The 25113-nt window shown below is 38.0% G+C and overlaps 1 protein-coding gene across 1 annotated transcript in view; it reads right to left on the reverse strand.

The window, feature by feature from the left end:
• Positions 1 to 25113, reverse strand: part of oxr1a (oxidation resistance 1a) — a 153067-nt gene that overhangs the window by 88303 nt on the left and 39651 nt on the right. The window contains exon 3 of the mRNA XM_084384745.1: positions 2108 to 2301. Within this exon, the coding sequence (XP_084240871.1) occupies positions 2108 to 2301 (194 nt within the window). The remainder of the gene's footprint in view (positions 1 to 2107; positions 2302 to 25113) is intronic.

A 25113-nucleotide genomic window follows, 5' to 3' on the forward strand; every position in this document is an offset into this window, starting at 1 on the left:
AAAAACAAACTCAAATGATAATTAGAAATGTTGCACTGAAACTGAAATAAATTAAGTTTAAGCTGAAGAACTAAAAGACAAACTAAAATAAAAATAAATAAAAATATTTAGAAATATAAACAACTAATACAAATGACAAAAGCCAAAAACTAAATTACTAAACCTTGATGTAAAATAAAAATGAAAACTATATAAATAATACTAAAATAACACTGGTTATTGTGGGGCAAGTTAGCAATAAGTTAGCTAAGTTTTTACCACAGGAGTTTGCTCAAATCCCTACCATTAAATATAGCTATACTAATAAAGATTATAGTAGCTATAGCACAACTTATGGTTTTGTAGGTTTAATGAGCATATTTGCATATCTGTTTTATACATTCGGCAAAGCAGCTTTACAAGAGCGGGCAAATGAAGTGAACACAAAGCAGGTCTATTTGCTAACCCGTGTTCTGTGAGAGGCACTGAAGGGCCTTCTTGATTTGGGGAAACGTCTCTTTCAATCGTCTCTTAAACTGTGCCGTTAAATCACCAGCACAATCAAACAGACCGAGATGAAAGGAAAGCAGTCTCCTGTTCTCTCTAAAGCCTCTGACCTCTCTTCACAATCCCTTCAAAAGCAGCCAAAACGCACTAGCAATCGGACTTATGAGATGAGAAAGCAGATAGAGAAGGTGGAGAACGTGAAGAGAAACTATGAAGACAGACATGAAAAAGAGGCGAGATCTAGGACGAGAGCAAAAAGAGATGGTGGAGAATGAGAGGAGAAACCATGGAGACATGATGTGAGATATATGAGAAAAAGAGGAGAAAGATGAGAAAGAAGAGTGCAGAAAAAGAAAAGACAGAGATGAAAGCACAGAGAGAGAGTGGAAAATGAGAGGAGAAAGAGATGGAGATGAGAAACTATGGAGGCATGAAAAAAGAGGTGAGATTTAGGAGAAAGAGATGAGATCGATAAGGAAGAGAGGAAAAATAGGAGACATGGGAGAAAGAGAAGAGACAGAGATGAGAGCAATGAGAGAGGGGAGAATGAGAGGAGAAAGAGATTAGATCGATGAGAGCAAAAAAAGAGATGGAGACGAGAAAATGTGGATTTATGGAGGCATAAAAAAGAGATCTAGGAGAAAGAGGAGAAATAGATGAGATGGGGAGAAAGAGAATAGACAATAGAACAAAAAGAGGGAGAGGAGAATGAGAGGAGAAACTATTGAGACACGAAAAAGAGTTGAGATGAGAGATGAGAAAAAGAGGAAAATAGGAAACGGGAGAAAGAGAAGAGACAGAGATGAGAGCAATGAGAGCGGGGAGAATGAGAGGAGAAAGAGATTAGATCGATGAGAGCAAAAAAAGAGATGGAGACGAGAAAATATGGACTTATGGAGGCATAAAAAAGAGATCTAGAAGAAAGAGGAGAAATAGATGAGATGGGGAGAAAGAGATTAGACAATAGAACAAAAAGAGGGAGAGGAGAATGAGAGGAGAAACTTGAGACATGAAAAAGAGTTGAGATGAGAGATGAAAAAGAGGAAAATAGGAAACGGGAGAAAGAGAAGAGACAGAAATGAGAGCAATGAGAGAGAGTGGAGAATGAGAGGAGAAAGAGATGGATGAGAGCAAAAACAGATGGAGATGAAAAACTATGGAGACATGAAAAAGAGGTGAGATCAGATAGATGAGAAAGAGGAAAAAGATGAGAAAGAGAGATGAGGGCAAAAAGAGAGAGTGGAGAATGAGAGGAGATAGAATGGAGATATACATGAGATCAAGGAGAAAAAGATGAGAAGGAGAGGAACAATAGACGACAAGGAGAAAGAGAGGATAGAGAGATCAGAGCAAGGAGAGAGAGGAGGATGAGCGGAGAGAGTGATGAGAGTTGACATGACAGTATTAGGAGAAAAAGAGGAGAAAGCGAGAGAGAATGAGGTGAAAGAGCCGAGAAGAGGACAAGAAGAGGCAGAGAAGAGGTTAGAAGAGTAACTTTCACTCATCTAAAGTGAACATCTTCATGCACACAAACATTTACACAGAGATGAAGCGCAAAATGAGACTTATGAGATGGAGTAACACACACACACAGGTGAATACTGAAGAGATGCTCATTTACCTATGGTGTATCCTCGTTTCAGTTCACTGCACCGCGGACCACGGAACTGGGAATTGGTGGTGTTGTTTTCTTGCACCTCGGATGGGGTTGTCTTGGCAACAGGTGGTGAAGATCTGTTTAAGGACAGACTTGGGATGAGCCGTGCTGGAAAACTTTGAGAGCCGATATCCACCGACTGGGACTTCTTCTTCAGTCTGAGAGGAAACAGCACAGAAGACATGAAGAACTGATACTTCAAACCACATCAAGCAGTGTTTGAACACTTAAGTCCAATTAACACAGACACACAGACCAACGCCGACAGTCACCAGATTACAGCACTTCTCACTTCTCAGACATTCTAATTCTGAATCACTGTTAAATCGCTCAATACGAGCTGATCCGACAAACCCGACGGAAAGTGTGTTGCCGTCTGTTGGTGCGGTGTGAATTGGCCGTTATGGATCGTTGGAGAACGTGTGCGACTGCAAATGTTTTTGTGCTGCTAAAGGCCTGTCATGATTGATTCCAACAACAACAACAAAAAAAGGTCTATTATTGTAGTATCATGCATCCGTAAAAAAGCCAACATATGGAGGCAACGGGTGACACTGTGAAACTGTTTCTTTCTAATGGGTTATTAGACTGGAAATGTCTGTTCTTCAGTAACACAGCTTCTTCTAATTCACGTTATGGTTCTAATATATTGTGCAGCTTAAAAAGAGAAATGTAACATGGTGCAGTAAATTTGCCTTCAGGTCCTCAAATTTAACAGCAGCTGTAAAAATGCTGCATTATTCAAAAGAGGCTTTTTGGATTTCAAACACCACTGAACAAAGAGTTTGATTCCTTAGCTCAGGGCAAATGTTTAATCTTCAAATTGATTTGCTTTAAAACAGGTAGTGAACCTAAAGAAGGAGAGGTCAAGATCCCTTTATTTTTTGATCTCACAGTCAATCATCTTCACATTTGATCTCAACCTATAAGTTGGACAAATGAAAAAGCAAATAACATTCCCGGGAATCCTGCACATCATCTTCTGGTCATGCCTGAAATGCTGCCAGCATGAAGACTCAGAGGGCCTGATCAGATAAACATGTGCTGTGAGTCAAAGAAGCAGACTTTTTCACATTTATGCATTTATTACACTGTTAGAAAAATCTGTAGAAATTACAGTATTACTGGCAGCTACTTGCCAGTAACTTACTGTAGATTTAAATTGATGTTATTTACTGGCAACAATTTGTTCAAAATTAAATGAACATTAAACATTAACAAGTCTTTATCTTTACAGAATAAAACTAAAATAACAGCCTCATGCAAAGCATTCTGGGAACCAAAATCTGAAGGAAAAAAAAACAGAAAAAGGTTGATAAAGATTTCTGGTTCCCAGAATGCTTTGCATTAGATTGTTATTTTATCATTTTATTCTGTAAAGACAAAGACTTGTTAATGTTTAATGTTCATTTAACTTTGAACAAACTGTTGCCAGTAAATAACATAAATTTAAATCTACAGTAAGTTACTGGCAAACAGCTGCAAAACTACAGCAAATTTTTTACAGTGTATGTTTCTGTGGAATAGATTAAACATGGTAAAATGAGCATATGCTTAGTTATCAAAAATAATAAGAAAAAAGCAGGGTGCTGAAAGTTTAGATGTTCATTAAAATTCCAGTTTAGCAGGTGACGTAAGGGGGTCCCTAAAGCTTTAAAATTGTGCCACCTACTGGTAATAAATTGTACAAATAATAATAATAATAATAATAATAATAATAATAATAATAATGACCAATCTATAACCTTTAAACTACTTAGCTAAAAAATAAAAAAATAATAGAAATCAAATTATCAAATTATATAATAGGAAACACTGAAGAAAAAAAACAATCTGCATTTATTTATTTATTTTAGTCCATTTTTATTGATAAAACCCATTGAAGAAGTTATTAGGAAAAAAAGGAGACCCAATTTAATCTAAATTTAGATTTAAAGCTGTGTTTCCTGCAGAAGCACCAAAGCTCAATGTGATAATTTCATAAGCATATGGTGCAGTAGCTGCTAGCATGAGAATACGTGAGAAAACAGTTTTGCAGAGCATTATGAGTGAGATGTTGATCCCATGTGTCACAAATGATTATCATGGATTAGTATCATGCATTCAAAACTTTAATAATCAGTTAAAAACCTTGCATATAGACAGCATGAAATGATTCTCTCTCTCAACAGAGATATGTGTGGGCATGTCACGTAGACACCTGTCTAAATAAACCGCTCACAACAGAGCCGACAGCACCTCTTGACTGCATGTTGATGGCAGACTCCAGGTGTGATTCCCTCCCTCTCTCTCAAACCAACTCACCATTGCATAATACGTGCAATCAGCCAGAAGACAAACACCGGCTGGCAAGATTACACGGTTAAGGAAGCCCAACAAAAACAAGAACTAGCTGGTTAGACAACAGAGCAGCAAGTCAACCAGAAAACTGAAGACTTTAATCAAGGTTCTCTCTTAACCAGCTCAAAAACATTTAGTCCATCCAACTGTCAAACGGTAAGCTGAATGTATAACTTTAAAATGTAAAAGTGAGAAGGATGTTGATAATAAATATAATTTTGTACCAAAAAGCATTGATAAAAAATACTGTTACCCAAATACTGTGTTATTTATTTTTCTTGCATTGTTAGCTTAGCAACCAAATGTCAACATTTATCAGTCACACTATTACTATTATAGTAAATTACTATAATTAGCTACTATTGATACATTTACATACAGAGAGAATGATAATAAATTACATAAAATATATAATTCACCTCATTAACAACCCATTATACAATTAAGCAACAAAATCCTTCTCTATCAAGAGGTACATACATTTTTGGTCAATATCTTGACAATGCAAGAGTCCAGCACTCTGTAAAGTCTCCTCCAGCACATCCCAAAGACTCTCAATGAATTTAAGGTCTGGACTCAGAGGTGCCAATTCATGTGTGAAAATGATTCTTCATGCTCCTCAACTATTCTTTCATAATTTGAGCCTGATGAATCTTGACATTGTCATCCTGGAATATGACCATGATGTGTCTTCCAACATGGTTGTTTAAGAAATGAAAAGCTACACACACACACACTCAATCAATTAGGGTTAGAAGAACTGTTGCCAAACATATAACATGCTAGAAACAATAATCACTGCAATGATGAGCCAATCATAGACTCTTAAGCATTTGCCTATTTAAATCCAAACAGCAACTTTTTTTGGCCGGGCAGTGTAGATCAATGAATCAACTATTCAATAGATCAATAAAGAATCAACGACACTAGTTAAGTTTGTGATTTGTTCAGTCAGACACACTGCTTATGCACATGTAATGAAACATTCTTCATTCCTTCATTTAGATGCTTCTGTTGTTATTGAAAATGCAAAACAGGCGTTTTTGAATTGAAAATGAAGGCCGAACGGCGAGCCGTCGCAGAGGTCCTGCTCTCGCTGTGATGCGGGGTGCGTATTAACTAGCGCTCTTTCATTCCTCCACACAGATGAGATGCGGTGCCAATCATCACCGTGGCTTTATCTATTATTCACAGCACAGAAAGACAGTGAGGGGGAGCGGAGGGTCTGGCCAGCTTTCTGCCTCCGTAACACCAGATGTAAACAAAGCACCAGCCTCCTTTCAAACAATAGCAACCACAGCCGCCTCGCCACATGACTTCTGCTCTGATTAGGAGAACGTATTCATGCCGAAGCTGTATTTTAACCGTCAGCACCGGCCGGCGCTGCTCGAGTGTTTATGTAAACAACATTCTCCTTCAATTAAGGGGAAGATTATTATGTGAGGCTGCACTGAATCGGTACAGAACGTCTGCCGTAAACCACTGCTTACTGCTCCAGTTATAATTAGAAACTCAGTTTTCTAAGTCAGATTAATCAGAACTGGGGAACCCTCCTAAGCTGCTAAGCAAAAGATGGTAGAGGTTAAGCAAGGTCATCGGACGCCATGGTATAAGGGTGAATATCACGAAAACATGTCTGGGTCATAGTTACAAAACATACACAGCAGACTGTACATCTCATTATATAACTTTAAATCTCACAATATGACTATATTTATAGTTATTTGATCTCAATGGAAACAGGCTTCATATTTACAGAGCGCCTAGGGACATGGTGGTGGGGAAAAAAAAATGAAACTTTGTTCGCTCGCAAAACGTTTTGCTAAGGTTTTTCCGAGGGAACGCAGAGCTTCTTGGGGGAACGCAAAACATTTGCGAGAGAACACAAAACCATTGACAAATATTTTTTCCTTCATCTAATTTTTTTTTCTCTTCATGTCCCTTTATGGGCTCCGTGGATATTTCACTTCAAAATCAAAAGAAAAATGAAGTCTATTTTAGGAGCATTATGGTTTTTGCACTGTGTATTCATTTACATGACAATTATGCATACTGTCTCACCAAACTCTCATTAAAGTCGTTTTCATACACATATACAGTACATACATATCAATTATAATCTATATATGAAGTAATTATCTACTCCATTTAAATCAGCTAGAACTAACAATTTAAACATTTCATTTAGTGGGATTATTTAAAAAATAAAACTAGATGTAAAACGAAAAATGATCCTGTCCCTTGACCTATTTGCAAATTCTGTAATAACTAAAAAGGCAATTAAAATATTTTTTGGCTTTAATGAGATTTTTTGCACTGGAGTACTAAGAACTGCAGATAAAAATGCTTAATTGTCATGAACACAATGTCACAATGCACACAATCTTAATGGTTAAAAAAAAATAGACTATTTCATTTAAAGCCGAACTCGGCAACTCTAGCGAACTCTAGTCACTTCTTCGCTGATTTTCCCTTTAGTTGTCGCATGTTTTCCCCACGAGCTCCCCCTACAGCTGTGGTGGGGCGTATATTTCACAACACAGTCGTAAAAAACTCACTTGCGGCGGCCTCCTCCCCCTCTCTACCGCTGCTCATGTGCGTTTGTTTTGATCGGAGCAAGCCAACTGTATCGCGTGGAGCTATGTCTACCGAGGTGGGTAATCTGGTAATACATCATACATGCGTGTGTGTTTATGTCGAATTGCCGTAAAGCAATTTGTGTTTCGCGCTCGTTCTCGTTCTCGCTTTCGCTTCTCACGAGACTTCCAATTTCTATCTTGCCGGGACGGTAGTGAACAAGTTGCAAGGTTGGTTTTCCGCCTGGGAACGCTGGGGGGAGCGGGGAAAGTCACCAATATCACCAGAACAGGTTGTTTAACCATCCAAATGATTTCTAGACAGTTTTATTAAGTTAAAAAAGCTACCAAGTTCTCCTTTAAACTACTATAAAAAAAGAAGCAGCTATCTTTCTTTTTGTTTGGGGTGATATATGATCTGGTCAGGCTTCATGAGATTCACCCACACCTTTTTCTCTTGGAATGTTTTGTCGAACCCCTAGAACTGTCCCAAATCCCCCCCACTCACAGGACGTAGTGCGGATCAGCCGGAAAACAGAGTGGTGGGAAATTGCAGAGAGATTAAACGCTTTGGCAGGCGGATGATGGAGACCGTGAGTGTGGCTGCTCTTTATCGTGGCCAACAGAGTACGACAGGGACATGGTGGGAGGGGAGCAGAAGGAGATCTGTGTGTGTGTGTGTGTGTGTTACAGTACTGCCAATACTTATCTTTCAGCTAATGAGTAAAGGAAAGAGAGAGAGGAAGAGCATTTTCTTCTCCTCTTCCTCATGCTCCACGCAGAGAGCGTTGCATTGCCAGACATTTGGAGATTAAGCGTAGTCACATGCTTTGGCAAACGACGCATAAACAACAGGGAATTTGGGCAAAGCCAGCACACGCTTATCTCACTCAGAAAGATGGATTTGAGCCCGGGCGAAACTCAGATCTGGTGTGCACAGGGAACCAAACATCTCAGCGTGAAGGGTTGACGTCAGCGATGTGGTCGCTCGCTCGCTGCACCGCTCCTCAATAGCAAATACGGCTCTCGGGTGCCATTACCATGACCGGACTTCATGCAATGAAACTCAATGAGGATATGAGAAAGACATGTCATTTACAGGAGACAAGCAGCTCCTGTGGGTACTCTTTGCCGTTTACACACGGCTCTTATGAGAGAGAGTTATGGGACACTGGCCTTGACAGTCCTCTGCTTTTCAAACAGCTGACAGCTTAATCGAGTCAGCGAAGGACAGGGATGTACAGAACGAGACAACGCTACATCTGAAGGAAATCATGCTCATTTTATATTAATAGAAAGAGATCAACATTAATAGAAAACAGTGAGGTGAATAACGTAGCTAGTAATTTAAAGGCGTTACATTAGAGTGAAGCTAGCCTTTTTAAAAGGTAGTAACAAACATTTAGTAAAAAGGTAGCTAGTAACAAAAACTAACTAACAAAATTAAAAATTAATTAAAATATATTAAATTATATAAATACATTGTTTAAAATTAATTAATTTTGACAGCATTCAAATTAAATGATCATTTTACAATAAATAAAACTAAATATAACAAAGTTTAAAACATAGTGATTAACAGAAGTGTACAGCTAAATATTTAACTATAAAAAAGATTCACAATGCTTGGATGGAGATTAAAATAGAATTATTTTTTCATCTGATCCAAATGAACTTAAAATCAATCTTCATTGCTACGTACATATAAGAAAGAGGACAGTTTAGAAAAGTTCATCTGAATATTTTTAAAGGTTATAAGCATGCGCCATACAATTGACAAGAAATATTGGACGCCGCTCACTGAAATAGACTGTAAAATAGTGAGTCATGTGACAATTTAGTACACTTCTATTTGAAATGTTTATCAATGCATAATGGATCTTATCAAAAAGAAAAAAAAAGAAGACAGCATGTAGTATATATTATGCACTAGTAGTTTGCTGTGATTCAACATTTTGTCTCACTACACCGCTACTCAGCAGAAAATTCTAGAAAACTTATTAGGCTACTGAAAAATAAGTTCGTAGCCGAGCTACTGTACTTCAGAAATGCATGACGCTGTTTAAATACGATAAGATATTAAACAAACTAGTGGGAATTGAGATCAATGCAAGGACACACACACACACACACACACACACCTTTGTGAGGACATTAATTGACACAATCCAATCTCTAGCTCCTTACCCTAACTCTACCCATCACAACTGAGTGACTTACCCTAAACCTACCCTGAACCTAATTATAACCTTCTCCCTAAAACCAAGTTCTGACCCTCAAATAGGCCTTTATAGGGGTCTCAGAAAGTGAGGACCGGCCAAAATGTCCTCACTCAGAGAGTCTAAAACTCACAAAGACTGTCCAAGTACACACACAGCATTTAAGAATCAAAATAAACATTTTTGAACCGTACTGTGTTAAATGAAATTGTGTTGCATATAGCAGGTAGAGTGATAAAGCAGCTTCCCAACAGTGCTGTGAAATAAACTGCGTCTCCACTGGAGTAAACAGCTCCAGGCTTGAACAAATGTTTGGCCAGAGTTGCATTAAAATTCAACGTGCTGAGGTTTAATACCAGAGGCTGCCGCCTGTTTTTTATATGATTTATTTGGTTCATAAGTCACTATGTTCAACCTCAGGAAAACACAAATGCTCTAAACAGCATTTTAAACAGGAAGTGACCTGATAAAGATTCCTAAACTGAAAGCCTCACAGCTCATACTAGTAAAGCATCACATATATGCATGTTATGATTACTTTCAATGAAACAGACAAGAGAGAAATATCATATTGATTGATATGATAGGTTACTTCACCTGACAATCCCTCTGTTACAAAACATACTGATGCAGAACTGTCATCTTTCTATAAACTGACTGTCATTCTGTACAGCACTTTGCTTGCAGGCTTCATTTCTGCCAAAATTTTCTGATGAGACGTACTTTTTTTTTTTATCCTCCATGGCTTCTTTTCTCTCCGCATCAGCTCATAAAAGAGAGAGAGAGAACTGTGACATCTTAGGACACAGAGTCTTGGAAACTGCTGTGTAAAAGCAAGCAAAAAAATTAAATAAAAAATCTATCAAAAAAGAGAATGAACCTGTGTGACATGAATGAACCTCATTGGTTCTTGCGGAAGCTCAAACGTGCTGTGTGACACATGAATGAACCTCATTGGTTCTTTTTATACACACACACACACACACACACAACACATATATATATATATATATATATATATATATATATATATTTTTTATAGCAGGAAGAAATACCAGAAATTTTACAAAATACACACACACACAAAAAAAAAAAATGTAGAGAAAAGAAAGACCTTATAATTTGAAATAAGTCCTTTGGGGGTGTTGAGTGTTTTAAGGTATTCAGTAATTTAAATTATTTTACCCTTTCTCTAGTTCCCCATTTATCTCCTCTCCTCCCTCTCTCAACTTCATTGGTTCTTGCAGAAGCTCAATCGTGATGCGTAACACGAGAATGAACCTTATTGGTTCTTGCTAAAACTCAATCGTGATGCGTAACACAAGAATAAACCTCATTGGTTCTTGCACATCAAGAGAACATGCTTGAGCTTCTGTTTACCACAACTTGATGAATGTTTATATGTGAATAAAAGCCTAAATTCAAATCCATCATATAAAGCGATCGTGTCTCCTCAGAAAATTTGGACTAAATCGCTCAATTCATATGGATTACTTTTATGGTCTCTTTATGAACGTTTTGAAGCGTCAAAGTGTCAGTTGCGTTGCTGTCAATGAAGGGACAGAAAGCTCTCAGATTTCATTAATTTCTTCGTTTGTGTTTCAAAAACGAATGAAAGTCTTACGGGTTTGGAATGACATGACGGAGAGGTAAATGACAGAATTGTCATTTTTGGGTGAACTAATCCCACAAAATAACCATATATAAATAGTATATATTTATCCAGATGATAACTGGATGCAAAATAATGAGGTCATATTTGAAATATTTGTCACTGCATAATGCATCCAAACATAGTAAAAATAGTATGGAGTATATATGCACTAATATTTTGCTATAAATCAGAAATCAGTCAATATAAGTCTAATAGTATTAACTTTGCCAGATGCATGTTTGGTCAAATAAGGCTTTGTTATAGCCTAATAACCTAAGTAATAGCCTAATTACAAATGATATTTCTGCACTAGAATGTCAAGTCAAGTCACCTTTATTTATATAGTGTTTTTTACCATACAGATTGTATCAAAGCAGCTTCACAGTGATAACATGAAAATAATACAACTAAGTTTGTTTCTAGAGGAAAATGGCGCCATCGTCCACCTTAAGTAAGGCAGATCAAATATGCATATATGTGCATATTTATACTGTGCACAATATGTGCATTTTCTGTACTTGGATGACCAGTTTGACAAAATTACTTGATTTAGGAAAATTCACCACATGGAATTGAATACTGTAGGCACAATAAAATATGCTTGGCTTGACCTTCCATTTACAAGAAGATCAAGCACACTGCATTGTGAGAAATACTTGATTCTAAAATGTTTTAATTACTTAAAGGTATAGCGGAGGATTTTCTTTTTCCGGGTGGATCATCAATGCTATTGGTCCTCCTAAGTGTCAATCATTCTGGTGATATGTTTACGTAAGGCCGTCGTACGTGCTCGTGCACACGATGGCGTGCGCTCAAAACACAGGTTGGGCTTCCCACTGATGCCTCAGTCGCGAAGTTTCTACTCGACAGGTAAAGTTTGGCATGCTATTTGGAGAAATCCATTTAAAATCACTGCTAGTAAAAGTTAATGTAAGCTATGATTAGCTCGTGCATGCTCTCTCGTGCACACGTTTAATAGGCGTTCCCTCTCGGGAGCATGTGCATTTTTTCAAAAAGTGGAGAGGGCGGTTCTTTTCTAAAATTCGGGAAAATCCTCCGCTATACCTTTAATTGTTATAATTACACATTTATTTCCAATATGATAACTGGAGGTCTCATGTAACATAGTAAGATTATGTGACAACAATATAGCATACAACTATTAAAAAAAGTTTTAGTATTACATATAATACATTTATATATTTAACTGCACCGGATTTTTTGTAGCAAACTTAAAAATGCAATGAAAAGCACAGGTCTATGACAAAGCAGCAAACATTACTTTACGGCTACATCTCTCTTGACACTGCCTTTATGTTTCTAACCAAATTGACTATAAAACAGAGAAAATGATGCACACAGTAGACGCAAAAACTTTATGATTCTCGCTGGGATTTAACTGATGTCTGTTTCATTACTGAGCTAAATGTGATGCCGAAACAGACTTCTCCCTTGCTGGAATCAGAGCACATCTCTCAAGCTGGGTGTCTCTCACACACACACACACACACACACACACACACACACAGTGTTCCTTGAGTTAACCGCAGTCTCTCAATTACTCTCCAGTTGCTAGCCACACTCCTGCTCTCCTGCTCTCTCATTGGTGGAGACGGTGAGCCGAGAGCAAATATGATTGGAGGAGAACATTGATGATTTCAGCAAGAAAATGAACTGAATTACAACACGGAGGAGAGAGAATAAGAGGAAAGAAGAAGTGGTTGGACTGTGTCCCATGTGTTGTTGTGAAGTGAGCCACAGCAGAATCAGGCCAGGTTCATTTGTTTTAAGACACACTGTAATGAGTCGGAGGTCAGTGGAACAACTCTCACTTCAGACCACTGACCAACAAACACACAAAGAACAAGATTTAGCCCTGTGATGTGACACTCATGAGAAATACATTTCAACAGAATAAAAAATATCAATAAAATCGATCAAGCACCCATCTATAAAAATCACAATTTGTAAAAATATATTTTTTGATAAACTGAATGAAAACCAAAAAGTTATGTTATTGTGTGACTATAAAGAGGTTGATAAATGTATTTTTTAGAATTTGTCTATTGTTTTTTCCTATTATCTATTGCTCTATTATTATTTCCCCAATGAACTGCATGCCCTCCCCTTTTTTGTGAAAGAAATTAATTTCTTTATTCAGCAAGAATGCATTAAATTATCTAGATTGATACATTTATAATGATGCAAAAAAATTCAATGCTGAACTTTCTATTCATTAAAGAATCCTGAAAAAAAAAAAACATCACGGTTTCCACAACAATATTAAAGTTTCAACATTGGTAATAATAAGAAAATCAGCATATTAGAATGATTTCTGAAGGATCATGTGACAGAAGACTGGAGTAATGATGCTGAAAATTTAGCTTTGCCATCACAAGAATAAATTACATTTTAAAATGTATTCAAATACAGCTATTTTAAATTGGAATAATATTTCATAATATTACTATTTTTACTGTATTTTTTATCAAATAAATGCAGCCTTGGATAAGATATCCCAAATCTCTTCCAATCGCAGGAATGTTTGTACAAAGCAATTAAAGTAAAACTGAATATAAGATTAATTAAAAGTGCTTGAGCAAATATTTTAGCCTTACATTTCTGTTATCAATTAAGAATCAATTAAAAGTGTATTAGTGTAAACGCTGATGCCATGCTGATAATGTGTCATACATTTTTAATATTTTTATTAAAAAGCATTCACTATAGTCTCCAAAAGCAAACTTTTGGACACCACTTTATATTTAGCACTAGTTTATGTGTTGATAGGGGTCATATACTGTGCAGTGGCCAGTTCTACACATCTGTGCAGACATGAGGCTGATTTATACTTCTGTGTCGGACCTACGCCAGAGCCTCTACGCTGTAGGCTACACGCTGGTTTTCATTTATACTTCTGCGTCATTGCCCGCGTTGACGCGCAATTACACATGGAGAGGGAGTATGTGAAACCCGAGAGAAGGGTTGAAGCAGACCAATCACAGCGCTTGCGGTCCGCATAGAATTGACACGTTGTTACATTTTTGGAGAGGTGCACGTCAGGGTACGACGTAGCTGTGGAGTGAGTTCTACACAGAAGTATAAACTGGGATTTACACCACCGGCACTGGCCGACGAGGTCACGGGGCAGCACGTGTTTATGAAACATTTGCTGCTTAAAAGCTGTGAGCTACGGGCAACATGAGGAGTTCAGAACAGATTTACAGCATGGCCTTTAATGGCTCATATGGGTGGACTCTTGGTTCAGATGGTGGTCTGGGCTCCTGGCGCTTTTTCCTGGGTCGACCCGTGGATTTTCACACGTTCCACTCCAACACCTCCCATCTACCAGTCAGTCTGCGCTGGCACAGGGCAGCTGGCATGAAAACGTCACCCTCACATCCCATCAGCCGCCACACAGAGTCAGCAGGCATCATGCTGGCATGACTATGCACAATCTGGGCTGGAAGCAATCAAGATTGTGAGAGATGGAAAGGAAAACTGGACTAGTTGTTCTTGTAATACCAAACTAAAAAATGGATTTAAAACAGTCTTGTTCACCATGGATTTATTGAACAGAGACTTGATTATTTGCAGAATCAGAACAGCGCAGCTCAGCAGAAGCAGCATTAAGATTCAGTTCAACAGTTCATTCCTTCAAAACTGCAGAGAAGACCGATGTTTGACCTGAGCCGTAATCCACAAATCCATTTGAAATTCCCGTCATGTTCGGGCTCAGGTGGGACATCTGTTTGCTTCCAGAAAGTGAGCCAGGATAAAACCATCCAAGCATACGGTACCGGAGAGGAAAGTGCTGCAGATGACTGCCTCATATTAATTAGTTTCAGCTGCAATCAGGTTATTTTACCCTGAATTGTTTGTATTGAAATGTCTATAAGCACTTTGTCTGTGATTATTTTAGGAGGTAATTGTGATAGTATGGTATTATGTATATTGCCACAGTGAGCTTGAGATTTAAAACTTCTCATTCTGCAGGTGCACATCTCTATTCCAGTCCTGATCATACTAGCGTTCATCACTCCGAGCATAATAGCGCTCTCTCTACGAAACTTTCTAAGAACAGCTGTCATTCCTGAGAAAAAGCCTTGAGTGTTTATTTCGATGAGGAGACAAAGGAACTGTGGGAGATTCATTTGATGGAATTGTTGCTGATGGTTCTGTACTTTCATGGTAGTGCGGCCCATTGTCTACTTCTTTAAATGACTCCCTATTTGAACACGTCACGTTGTGTGACAGAAAGAAGAAAGAAGGAATGATGAACATTGTTCTACTTTGAAAGCTTATGATTATCAGACCACTGAATGAGAGTGAGTGAGCACTCAGGTAGAATGAATGACTTTCTGAATCAGTCTTTTATTTCCATTCTCCTGCCTGCAGTCTGACCATATCAACCACTAGGTGCAGAAGTATCATAGGCCCAAACTCTTAACTGTTCACAGTCCTCAACTCTTCTTTTGGTTTTCAACTAATCTGATCCTATATATTGTGTGCGATACATACAACCGCTCAGTGCAATACATATAATACACATACAGTACATATAGTATGTTGTGTTGTGTAAATCCATCCATCCAACCATCTCTATCCTAAGAGTTCTGAGTTGGTCTTTACCCTTTCACCATCACTGTCTTCATGGTCTTCCTCCATCTGGACACAACAGATGGCGGAGGAACACAAGATGGGGCCGTTAACAAGTGGTCATCTTCTCGATATTACTGTCTAAGGTGAAGTCCAAAGCTCTGTCATTATTTTAGGTCCATTTCACTTTTCAACCCAAAATCAATCAATCAATCCATCCATCAATCAATCAATCCACCCATCCATCCATCCATCCATCAATCAATACACCCATCCATCAATCAATCAATCCACCCATTTATCCATCAATCAATCCACCCATCCACCCAATCAATCAATCAATCAGTCAGTCAATCAATCCATATCACAGTTATGTTGGATAATGGCTAAAGACATGTTTTGGCGTGCTGAAACATTCCAGACAGCAGCTCTAAGGGGCTTTTTCTGTCACGTAACAGCCCTGTTCTGTCTTTCTTAAGCCACGGGTAAACAAACGACCACATGGCTGACCAGCCAAAGCAGTAAGAGGTTTATATCATCAGTCGACGTGCAAGATGAATCCAATAGCAACGCCCGTGTGGCTGGGCGAGCAGCATATAGAAAGGATTACATAGCTGCCATTATTTTTGATTTACAAACTAATGCAACATCTCTGGGTTTATCTTCGATTTATTGTGGGTGTCTATGCTGGCCTGCATGGGTCAGAGATTATGGCAGTAAATACAGTAGCAGTATTAGCCACAACACTTGGACTATTTGTCAAGGTGATGACTTTTTAAGTGCGTATAAACACTTTTTGTCTTGCTGTGTGTCCTCAAAGTCATTGCGTGTCTAATTGTATATCATGCTGTTGGTCTGACAGATGCCTAGTGGCCTGCCATTGAACATTCACAGGACTGTCAATCACAAAATCACGACACAAACCCTGATATAAAGCAATACACATTATTCAATTCAACAAGCCTTCAATCTATACACGGCACGCAATCAAAGTATTGGCAGAAACACTGAGAAAACATGAACATCTAAATCACAAAGCATTTCATTTGGTTATTTTTTTTACACATTTTTGTCTCAATTACAGCAAATCTCAAATATCAGGAGATTGAAGTGATCCTTAAAGGAATAGTTCACTGAAAAATGAAAATTCTGCCATCATTTACTCAAGTTGTTTCAAACCTGAATGAATGTATTTCTTCTGCTGAACACAAAAGAAGATATTTAGAGACGGACCAATAGTTTCTCTGAAGAAAAGGTCTTTATCTTTAAGTGTTTCTATGAACACACAAACATTATACTGTAGGTGTCTACAAAATGTCTGAATGCTGAGTACAATCTTCGGTTCCCCTGCTTTAGTTTCATACTAATAAACAGATCCCACCTCATTACATAAATACAAGCGCAAGCCTGGTAAAATTACAATGGCGGCTAAATACTTTATGAGAGGTTCTCTCCAGAGAGAAAGCAATTTTCTAAGTGAACCACAAATGAAATGCTGAACAACATGTTTAAATTTGACAGACACTGAGCCTGCAACATGATCACACTGCACACAGATTCTTAAATGAAAAATTTCCCACTGTTTATGCATGCTGCATTGCAGCACACTGGCGTTGCACCTTTATGAAACACACCTTTCCTGTGCAGACAGTCGACTGGGCAGCACGGCTGTTACACTCTCAACCTTTTCTGCATTGAGTAACACATAGAAACAAACTCATGCACACACACACACACACACACACACACACAACCAGGCAATAAATACACAGACAAACATGCATTCAGATTAGTGGAGTTAATTAATTAGCTGGATAAACTGCCAGCAATCAAATAAATCCCTACTACGAATTTACCTAACAAAACTAAATTAACAAATGTATTTTTACTTTAGATTATAAATGCTAAAATAAATGTTGAAAGCCAGTATTAACTAACTGTGCAAATTATAAATGCTGGTTGTCAAGTCATGTTTGCTGGCCTTTTGATACTAATAAGTTGTTAATAAAGTTACAAATTGAATTTAAAACTTAAATTCCAAAAACCAATTAACAAACATCATTTTCCCCATGCATGTGTCTGCTCTGATTGGCCAAATGGCCCAGTCTGTTGTGATTAACAATCAAATGTGAAAGGAAATTTAGTTTGTGTGCTATTACATACATACATACACATACACATACACATACACATACAGTGATGTCTGAATTGGGAGAAAATGAAAACTGATTTGTTATTCAAGTACTAAATTACACAGAAAGCAAGCAACACAGCAGTATTAGAACTGTCCCATTATAATCACTGACGCCGTCACTCATATTATGGTTTGATTCCTGCAGTTCTCTTACAAATGCTCCCATTATAATCAACGAACCCGGCTATACTGCACAATAAATCTCTTATTTACACCATGTATACACCTTGTTGATTATAATGAGTGTTCTAGTTTTGTTACATCACCTGCTTACGGTGTGCACTGGGTGTTAACAGTGCATGACATCTAGTGAATCCAAAATATTTCCAACTTACCGCTGATGCATTTTGTTTTGGGCCTAAAGCTTATTTTAGTGATGTTTCTTCAGTAATTCTATGCTCCCATGAACAAAAGAGAAACTTAAAACATGCATTTATGGATTTGGCAACATTAATCGAACTTATTAGGAGCGGTTTGCCATACTGATGAGTTTATAGATTCATTTAATTAATACATCTCTGATTTGCCAATATTTAGTGCTTCTCCACTGCACATAATAGCCGCTTTCCGACCAAGTAGTTACAGGAACTTAGTACAGGAACTAACTTCTAGGAACTGTCCACTTCTAAACAGTTCTAAGAACTAGGCCTACTCTCCCCCAAACTCGGTTTTGCTGTTTGCGTTCGCACTGGCTAAGTGGCCATAGGAACTGGTAGGAGGGGTAAGGGAGTGACGCAAGCACGGTGACTTATTTTGACATCGCGACGGACCTTTATTTTGGCGGCGCTGAGAACGCCAGAGCAAACAATGCTCGCATTGTCTGTGTTTATTAGTTAGCGATCTGTCTAACAGTACTGTTTAACATGTTATTAGATAGAACTGTTATAGAAAGTAGACAGTATATGAAAAAAAGGTTATTAGCCTATGCCGTGTGGTTGATGTCTATGGGATTAATATCCTGCCATGATTCAAAACTGAAAATAAAGTTCTGAAAGGTTGAAACTAAGTGTTCGAAAACTCAAAATCTTACAAAAAAAAGTTTTGCAAGATCGAAAAATAAGATTTGCAAGTTTGCAAAATGTAAAAAAATAAAAATATCTCTGCAAACATTATGTTATTTTTGAGATTTCCTTCTTCAGAACTGCAACTTTTTTTTTACGATGTTGCGGAAACAATTTTCCAGAGTTTCAAATTTGTCAGTGTTCTCCCACTGTATTAGTTTGTTTTCCAGGTTTGAAACCTTGTAAATGGTGATCTGAAAACTGGTGTGCGAATGTGTGAAAAAAAGTTTTGAAACTCTGAAAACATAGTTTTGCAGGCTTGCAAAGTGGTAAAAAAAAAAAAATCTCTTTTGTTTTTGAGTTTTCCTCCTTCAGAAGTGCAACCCTCTTTTTTACGGTGTTGTGCAATCATTTTTTCAGAGTTTCGAATTTGTCAGTGTTCTCCCAGTGTATTAGTTTACTTTCCAGATTTGAAACCTTGTAAATGGTGATCTGAAAACTGGTGTGCGAATAGGTGAAAAAAAGTTTTGAAACTCTGAAAACTGAGGTTCGAAAGGGCGAAACTTATTACATTACATTACATTTGCACTCCCATTGCAGACTATTTTTTCAGAGCTGAGTTTACAACACCCACTTTGCGGAGATACGCACACACAGTTGCGAGCTTGCGACTCACGTGATTTGTGGCAGCGTTGTCACGCAGCTCTGCTCTGAAACTCTGAAACTCAGACTGAGCGAAAATGAAGCTTCGCAACTTCGCAACTTAAAAAAAGCCTGGAGGGAGGGCCTTCTGCTCTTGGCCAATGCTTTGCTGTCTGCTGACGTACAGTCCAATCACAAGTCGTATTTACTGGAAAGGTGGGATTGACCGACAGCTCCGCCAATGACGAAATTCTCACTCTCGAAATTCTCATACTCGCTCTCCTCACACAGCGAGCGACTCACTTTCCCAAGCTGGCGACTCACCTCACACAGCGAGCAACTCACTTTCATCAACTGGCGACTCACTCTCCTCTGATGGCGACTCACTCTTCTCACATAGCGAGCGACTCACTTTCATCAGCTGGCGACTCACTCTCCTCAGATGGCGACTCGACTCACTCTCCTCACACAGCGAGCGACTCACTTTCCTCAGCGAGCGACTCATTCTCCTCACGCAGCGAGCGACTCAGTCATGTACATTGGCCTAATATTATAATAAAATCTCAAGTACTGTATTGGTGCAATAACTAACTTCAGTAAACTGTTCAATTTTGTGTTGTAAAAATAATTTATTCTGAACCAATAATCTTAAATTGATTCGCATTGCATTTTTTTTTTTTTATAAAGGCAATTTCCCCCTAACTGTCATCTTTCAAGTCAAATTCTATACATTTTAAGTCACTATATTGCTTTTACCAATCAAATTGACTAGTATAAACAAAAACGTTTTTTCCCACTGCAGAGAAAACTGCATCAGAGGTGGCATTTATAAAAAGTTTAATATGCAAAACAATATTATGTGTATCTTATGTTTGTTTAATGACTGCTGCTGGCCAATAAAAAAGCCAATAAAATTGGAGTTGTATGAATACAATTGGAGTTAAAAAACAAAAAATAATCATAAAACATAATGGGGCATTCATGGTGAATATTCTTTTGAATGGTGTTATCAAATAATAATCTGTTATAATCTGATAGAGAAAAACATCATGAAAATAGGCCTACAGTTAACTAATGTGATCTTTACAAAAACATAATGGTGTATGTAACTTTGAAATGTGTTTTACCTATTTTGATACCAATGTGAATCAGCAAAAATGTCACATTTTCAGAATATTCTATTTTAAAGATAATTTATAAAATAAACTTTAAAAAAAGCTGTGCATCCTGTTTGTGTATCCTGTGCTCTTTCGTCATTGGCGGAGCTGTCGGTCAATCCCACCTTTCCAGTAAATACGACTTGTGATTGGACTGTACGTCAGCAGACAGCAAAGCATTGGCCAAGAGCAGAAGGCCCTCCCTCCAGGCTTTTTTTAAGTTGCAAGGTTGCGAAGCTGCGAAGCTTCATTTTCGCTCAGTAGTTTCAGAGTTTCAGAGCAGAGCTGCGTGACAACGCTGCCACAAATCACGTGAGTCGCAAGCTCGCAACTGTGTGTGCGTATCTCCGCAAAGTGGGTGTTGTAAACTCAGCTCTGAAAAAATAGTCTGCAATAGGAGTGCAAATGTAATGTAATGTAATAAGTTTCGCCCTTTCGAACCTCAGTTTTCAGAGTTTCAAAACTTTTTTTCACCTATTCGCACACCAGTTTTCAGATCACCATTTACAAGGTTTCAAATCTGGAAAACAAACTAATACACTGGGAGAACACTGACAAATTCGAAACTCTGAAAAAATGATTGCACAACACCGTAAAAAAGAGGGTTGCACTTCTGAAGAAGGAAAACTCAAAAACAAAATTATGTTTGCAGAGATTTTTTTTTTTTTTACCACTCTGAAGCCTGCAAAACTATGTTTTCAGAGTTTCAAAACTTTTTTTCACACATTCGCACACCAGTTTTCAGATCACCATTTACAAGGTTTCAAACCTGGAAAACAAACTAATACAGTGGGAGAACACTGACAAATTTGAAACTCTGAAAAATTGTTTGCGCAAATACGTAAATTTTTTTTTTGCAGTTCTGAAGAAGGAAATCTCAAAAACAACATAATGTTTGCAGAGATATTTTTATTTTTTTACATTTTGCAAACTTGCAAATCTTATTTTTCGATCTTGCAAAACTTTTTTTTGTAAGATTTTGAGTTTTCGAACACTTAGTTTCAACCTTTCAGAACTTTATTTTCAGTTTTGAATCATGGCAGGATATTAATCCCATAGATGTCCAGTGTTGCTAGCTGGGCAGATAAACATGATCATGTTTGGCTTGGTCCCCTCAAAGTTGCGTTGGATTTTCTCTTCAGCATAAAGGTTTAGAGACCCATCTATCACTGTTTTCCATGTTTGTATAGTTAGTTTCTGGAGTAAATATATAGGCTATAATCTGTGTGTTTACATTATAGCTGTTTTAAAAATGGCGGGTGCTGGTGTTCCGCGTGCGTTCGGTCATCAGCGTACACTAACGTCACGGGTAGTTCCTATAGTGCTGGTTTAGACCCTACTCTGAAGTAGGACCTAAATTAGTTCCTCCAAATAGAGTTCCTAGAACTAAAATCGTTCCTAGTTCCTGCGGTGCGAACACGCCGACATCCGGGTACTTTAGCCAATAGTTCTAGGAACTGTGAAAAGGTTCCTCCGGTCGGAAAGCGGCTAATGAATTTATTTATTAAGTGTGCATGCTATGAACTCCATGATGTAACAGTGTGTGTCTGAAACCAAATATATCATTGCAAATTTAGCCTAGGCCAGAGGCTAAATAGTTCTGATGAGCTTTAGATGTGCTGAAAGGGAGAGACGCAGGGATAAACGGATGGATGGATGAATTGAAAGATAAAAGCTGGCGGAGGACAAGGGGGTTGGCTTTCATCAGCCGGGATAACTGGGACACTGCAGTTAAAACTCTGTAAATCCACTTTTTCTGATCAAGTGGGATTATCGTGGCCATCGCTCGGCTTAAAGTGTGTCCTGGAGTGCTCACTTCACTTCAAACAATCACAGAGCCTTTAAACACAACCTAATAAGAGCATCTGCTTGCAAACATCTCATGTAAATGTTGCTCTTTTCTGCCATGCCTCACTTTAACCTGTCCTCATAGCATCTGCTAGCACGTCAACATGCTAGGGTGGTTGCCAGGGCATTGCCATGGTGTTCTGGGGTCAGTTGCATAAACTGCAAAGACTAGTCTTACAAGTTAGTCATCAATTTTTTTTAAGACTGTTCACAACTTTTTTTTTTTAAGTCAGTTACATAAAAACGTAGATCGATCTAATTTGATACCAAAAAGTAAGACTGATTACCCTGAACTAACTGCTAGTTGGTCATACTAGTATGCAACTGGCCCCTGATGTTGTTGCTAGCACATTGTTTACAGACCCACATCAAAAATTGAGACCCACATCTCCCTAGAAATAGACAAGGAAAACATATCTAGCAGCAGGACTTGTTTTTACTTTATTTGATGAGCAAGACACAAAAGACTGGTCAGTATACTGGCTTTAATAATTAAAGGCACAATAATTGAACATTAAAGCAACATGAATCTACCGATGATCATCCTAGACAGCTTTGCCAGCATGAATAAATTACATTGTAAATTAAATGAATAGCCTAATTATTTCAAAATATGTCTATTTTTAATTAAATAAATGCATCCTTGGTCAGAATTAGAGACTTTTTTTTCAATTTTTTTTTAAAAACTTGCTGACCTCAAACCTTTGAACGGTAAAGTAACACTGACATTTACTTTCCAAGTTATGCAATGCATGCTGGGAATTAGAAATCCACTGCCCGGTTTCAGTTTATGCAACAAAAACTTCCAACATTAATGGATTAAGCAAACTTCCATTTTACTAATTTTAAGCAGACTGAACCCATTGAAATTAAGTTGACAGCATGTTCAGGAAGCAAGCAGCAAAAATCTTTTTTTGATTGCATTTTAATAAATGCAATGTGCGATGTCTTGACAATTTATACACACACACAAAAAAAGATACATTACAATGCATAACAATAGTCTAAAAAATCTATTAAATTTCACCTGACAGATTAAAGAGATTTAAGTATCAAATATCTGACAAAACAAATCAATTCTTGGCACTCTGCCATGTACAGTCTATATTATACTGGGAAAGTGATGGCAAAGAAAGTAGCTCTGTGTTTTGAAGAACTCGCAGGTAAATCCCATTCTGCAGACATACGGTTTTCCAAAGAGAGACTTCTCAATCCTTTCAAATCTCGCACCTTTGTGTCGCCTAAGAGCTGTTATTTTCCTGCAATTGATTGAAAGCCTGATTGACTTGAATTAAATGCCTACTGATTGAAGGCAAATTCCCCACTTAAGGACGATTTACAGATAAAAGCTACAATCAAAAAGCTGCAAGCCAATTCTTGTTTCCTAAAAGATTTAGGGAAAAACACTGCTCTTTGATCACCAAAATCCCACATTAATTAAATTCAATAGCCCACATTCAGAAACGTTTTTTTCCAATAACAGGTGTTTGTAGTGTTAGACACAGATTTTGTTATTGGCGTGCAACTTTCACAAGGTCTCCCGCAAGGCCAAGAGAACTTGAGCATGATAATTTGCAGGTTGTGTACATACCGTGGTGTGTGCAGCAAGGGCTCCATTGATGGTGCGCTTCCAGAGCTGATCTGAAGACTGACGCGTTGCTGAGGTTAAGCTAAGGCAGAACCGAGATCATGTGACCGACCTTAAAGAGAGTAGGCCACCAGGCTAATGTATTTAACGAATAGATCCAAATGACCGATGAAGCAGGAAGAGCAAGTGCCAGAGAAAATCTTGAGCCACACAAGAGGATTTGAAGCTGCTCGTCTGGCACTGCAAAGCCAGGCTAAACAAACAGGAGTAAGAGGATAGTGACAACATGAAAAGAGGCAATTGGAATGAACGAATGAACAGGCCTCAGCTAAAACCACAGAGTTTGAGACCGGTCAAAGTTAAACATTGTTTGTGGGCAGCCAATGAAGACCATAGGCTGGCATGATGCATATATGTGACAAACCTACGTAGCTTCATGCAGAAAGTAAGACTGGAATTACTGATGACTGGTTTCAGGCAGTTCAGAATTGGTTCTCTCTTTTGGGAGACAACAACTCCATTTATCAGGCACTTTACATGCACAAACAGCTATATAAAGCCCCTTTCATACAGAGATTCCAGAAAATACACCAATAATGTGTCCCGAGATCGTTTGATTTGATTTGACACGTGCGTCATCACTACGACACACCCCTACCAGCATTGGTCCTGCCTTTTGTTCACACAGGGCGCATTCCGGGACTGATCCCAGCAATGTTACAAGGTCCCCATTTCGGGATCAATCCCGGGACATGTTTGCGTTAAGAAGGCATTCTATGGCAATTTTCTGGGATCAACGCTCTGTGTGAAAGGGGTTTAACATGGTACATGAAAGGTAATATCCGAAAAAGCACAAAAGAGGGAATTTAAGGTAATACTTTCTTCGTGAAATATGCATGCCTTAAAAATGTAATCGTCGCATCGGGAACAAATTCTTTAAAGGTTTTACGACAGATTCTATGATTTAATGTCTTTAGGTGTGGCTACTTTTGCACAATTTCACGGACAAAAAAGGTCCATTGTTTATTGACAATATAATGTAGTGATGTACAGTATAAAGAAACATCTCACACAAAAGTCACCTTTAAACCAAGCAGCTTTCTGTTGGTCAACATGTAAAATCTGCCAGTGCAAAACCAGTGCAAAATCTGT

Source organism: Rutilus rutilus (genome assembly GCF_951802725.1).
Source record: "Rutilus rutilus genome assembly, chromosome: 17".
In the NCBI taxonomy this organism is placed as follows: Eukaryota; Metazoa; Chordata; class Actinopteri; order Cypriniformes; family Leuciscidae; genus Rutilus; species Rutilus rutilus.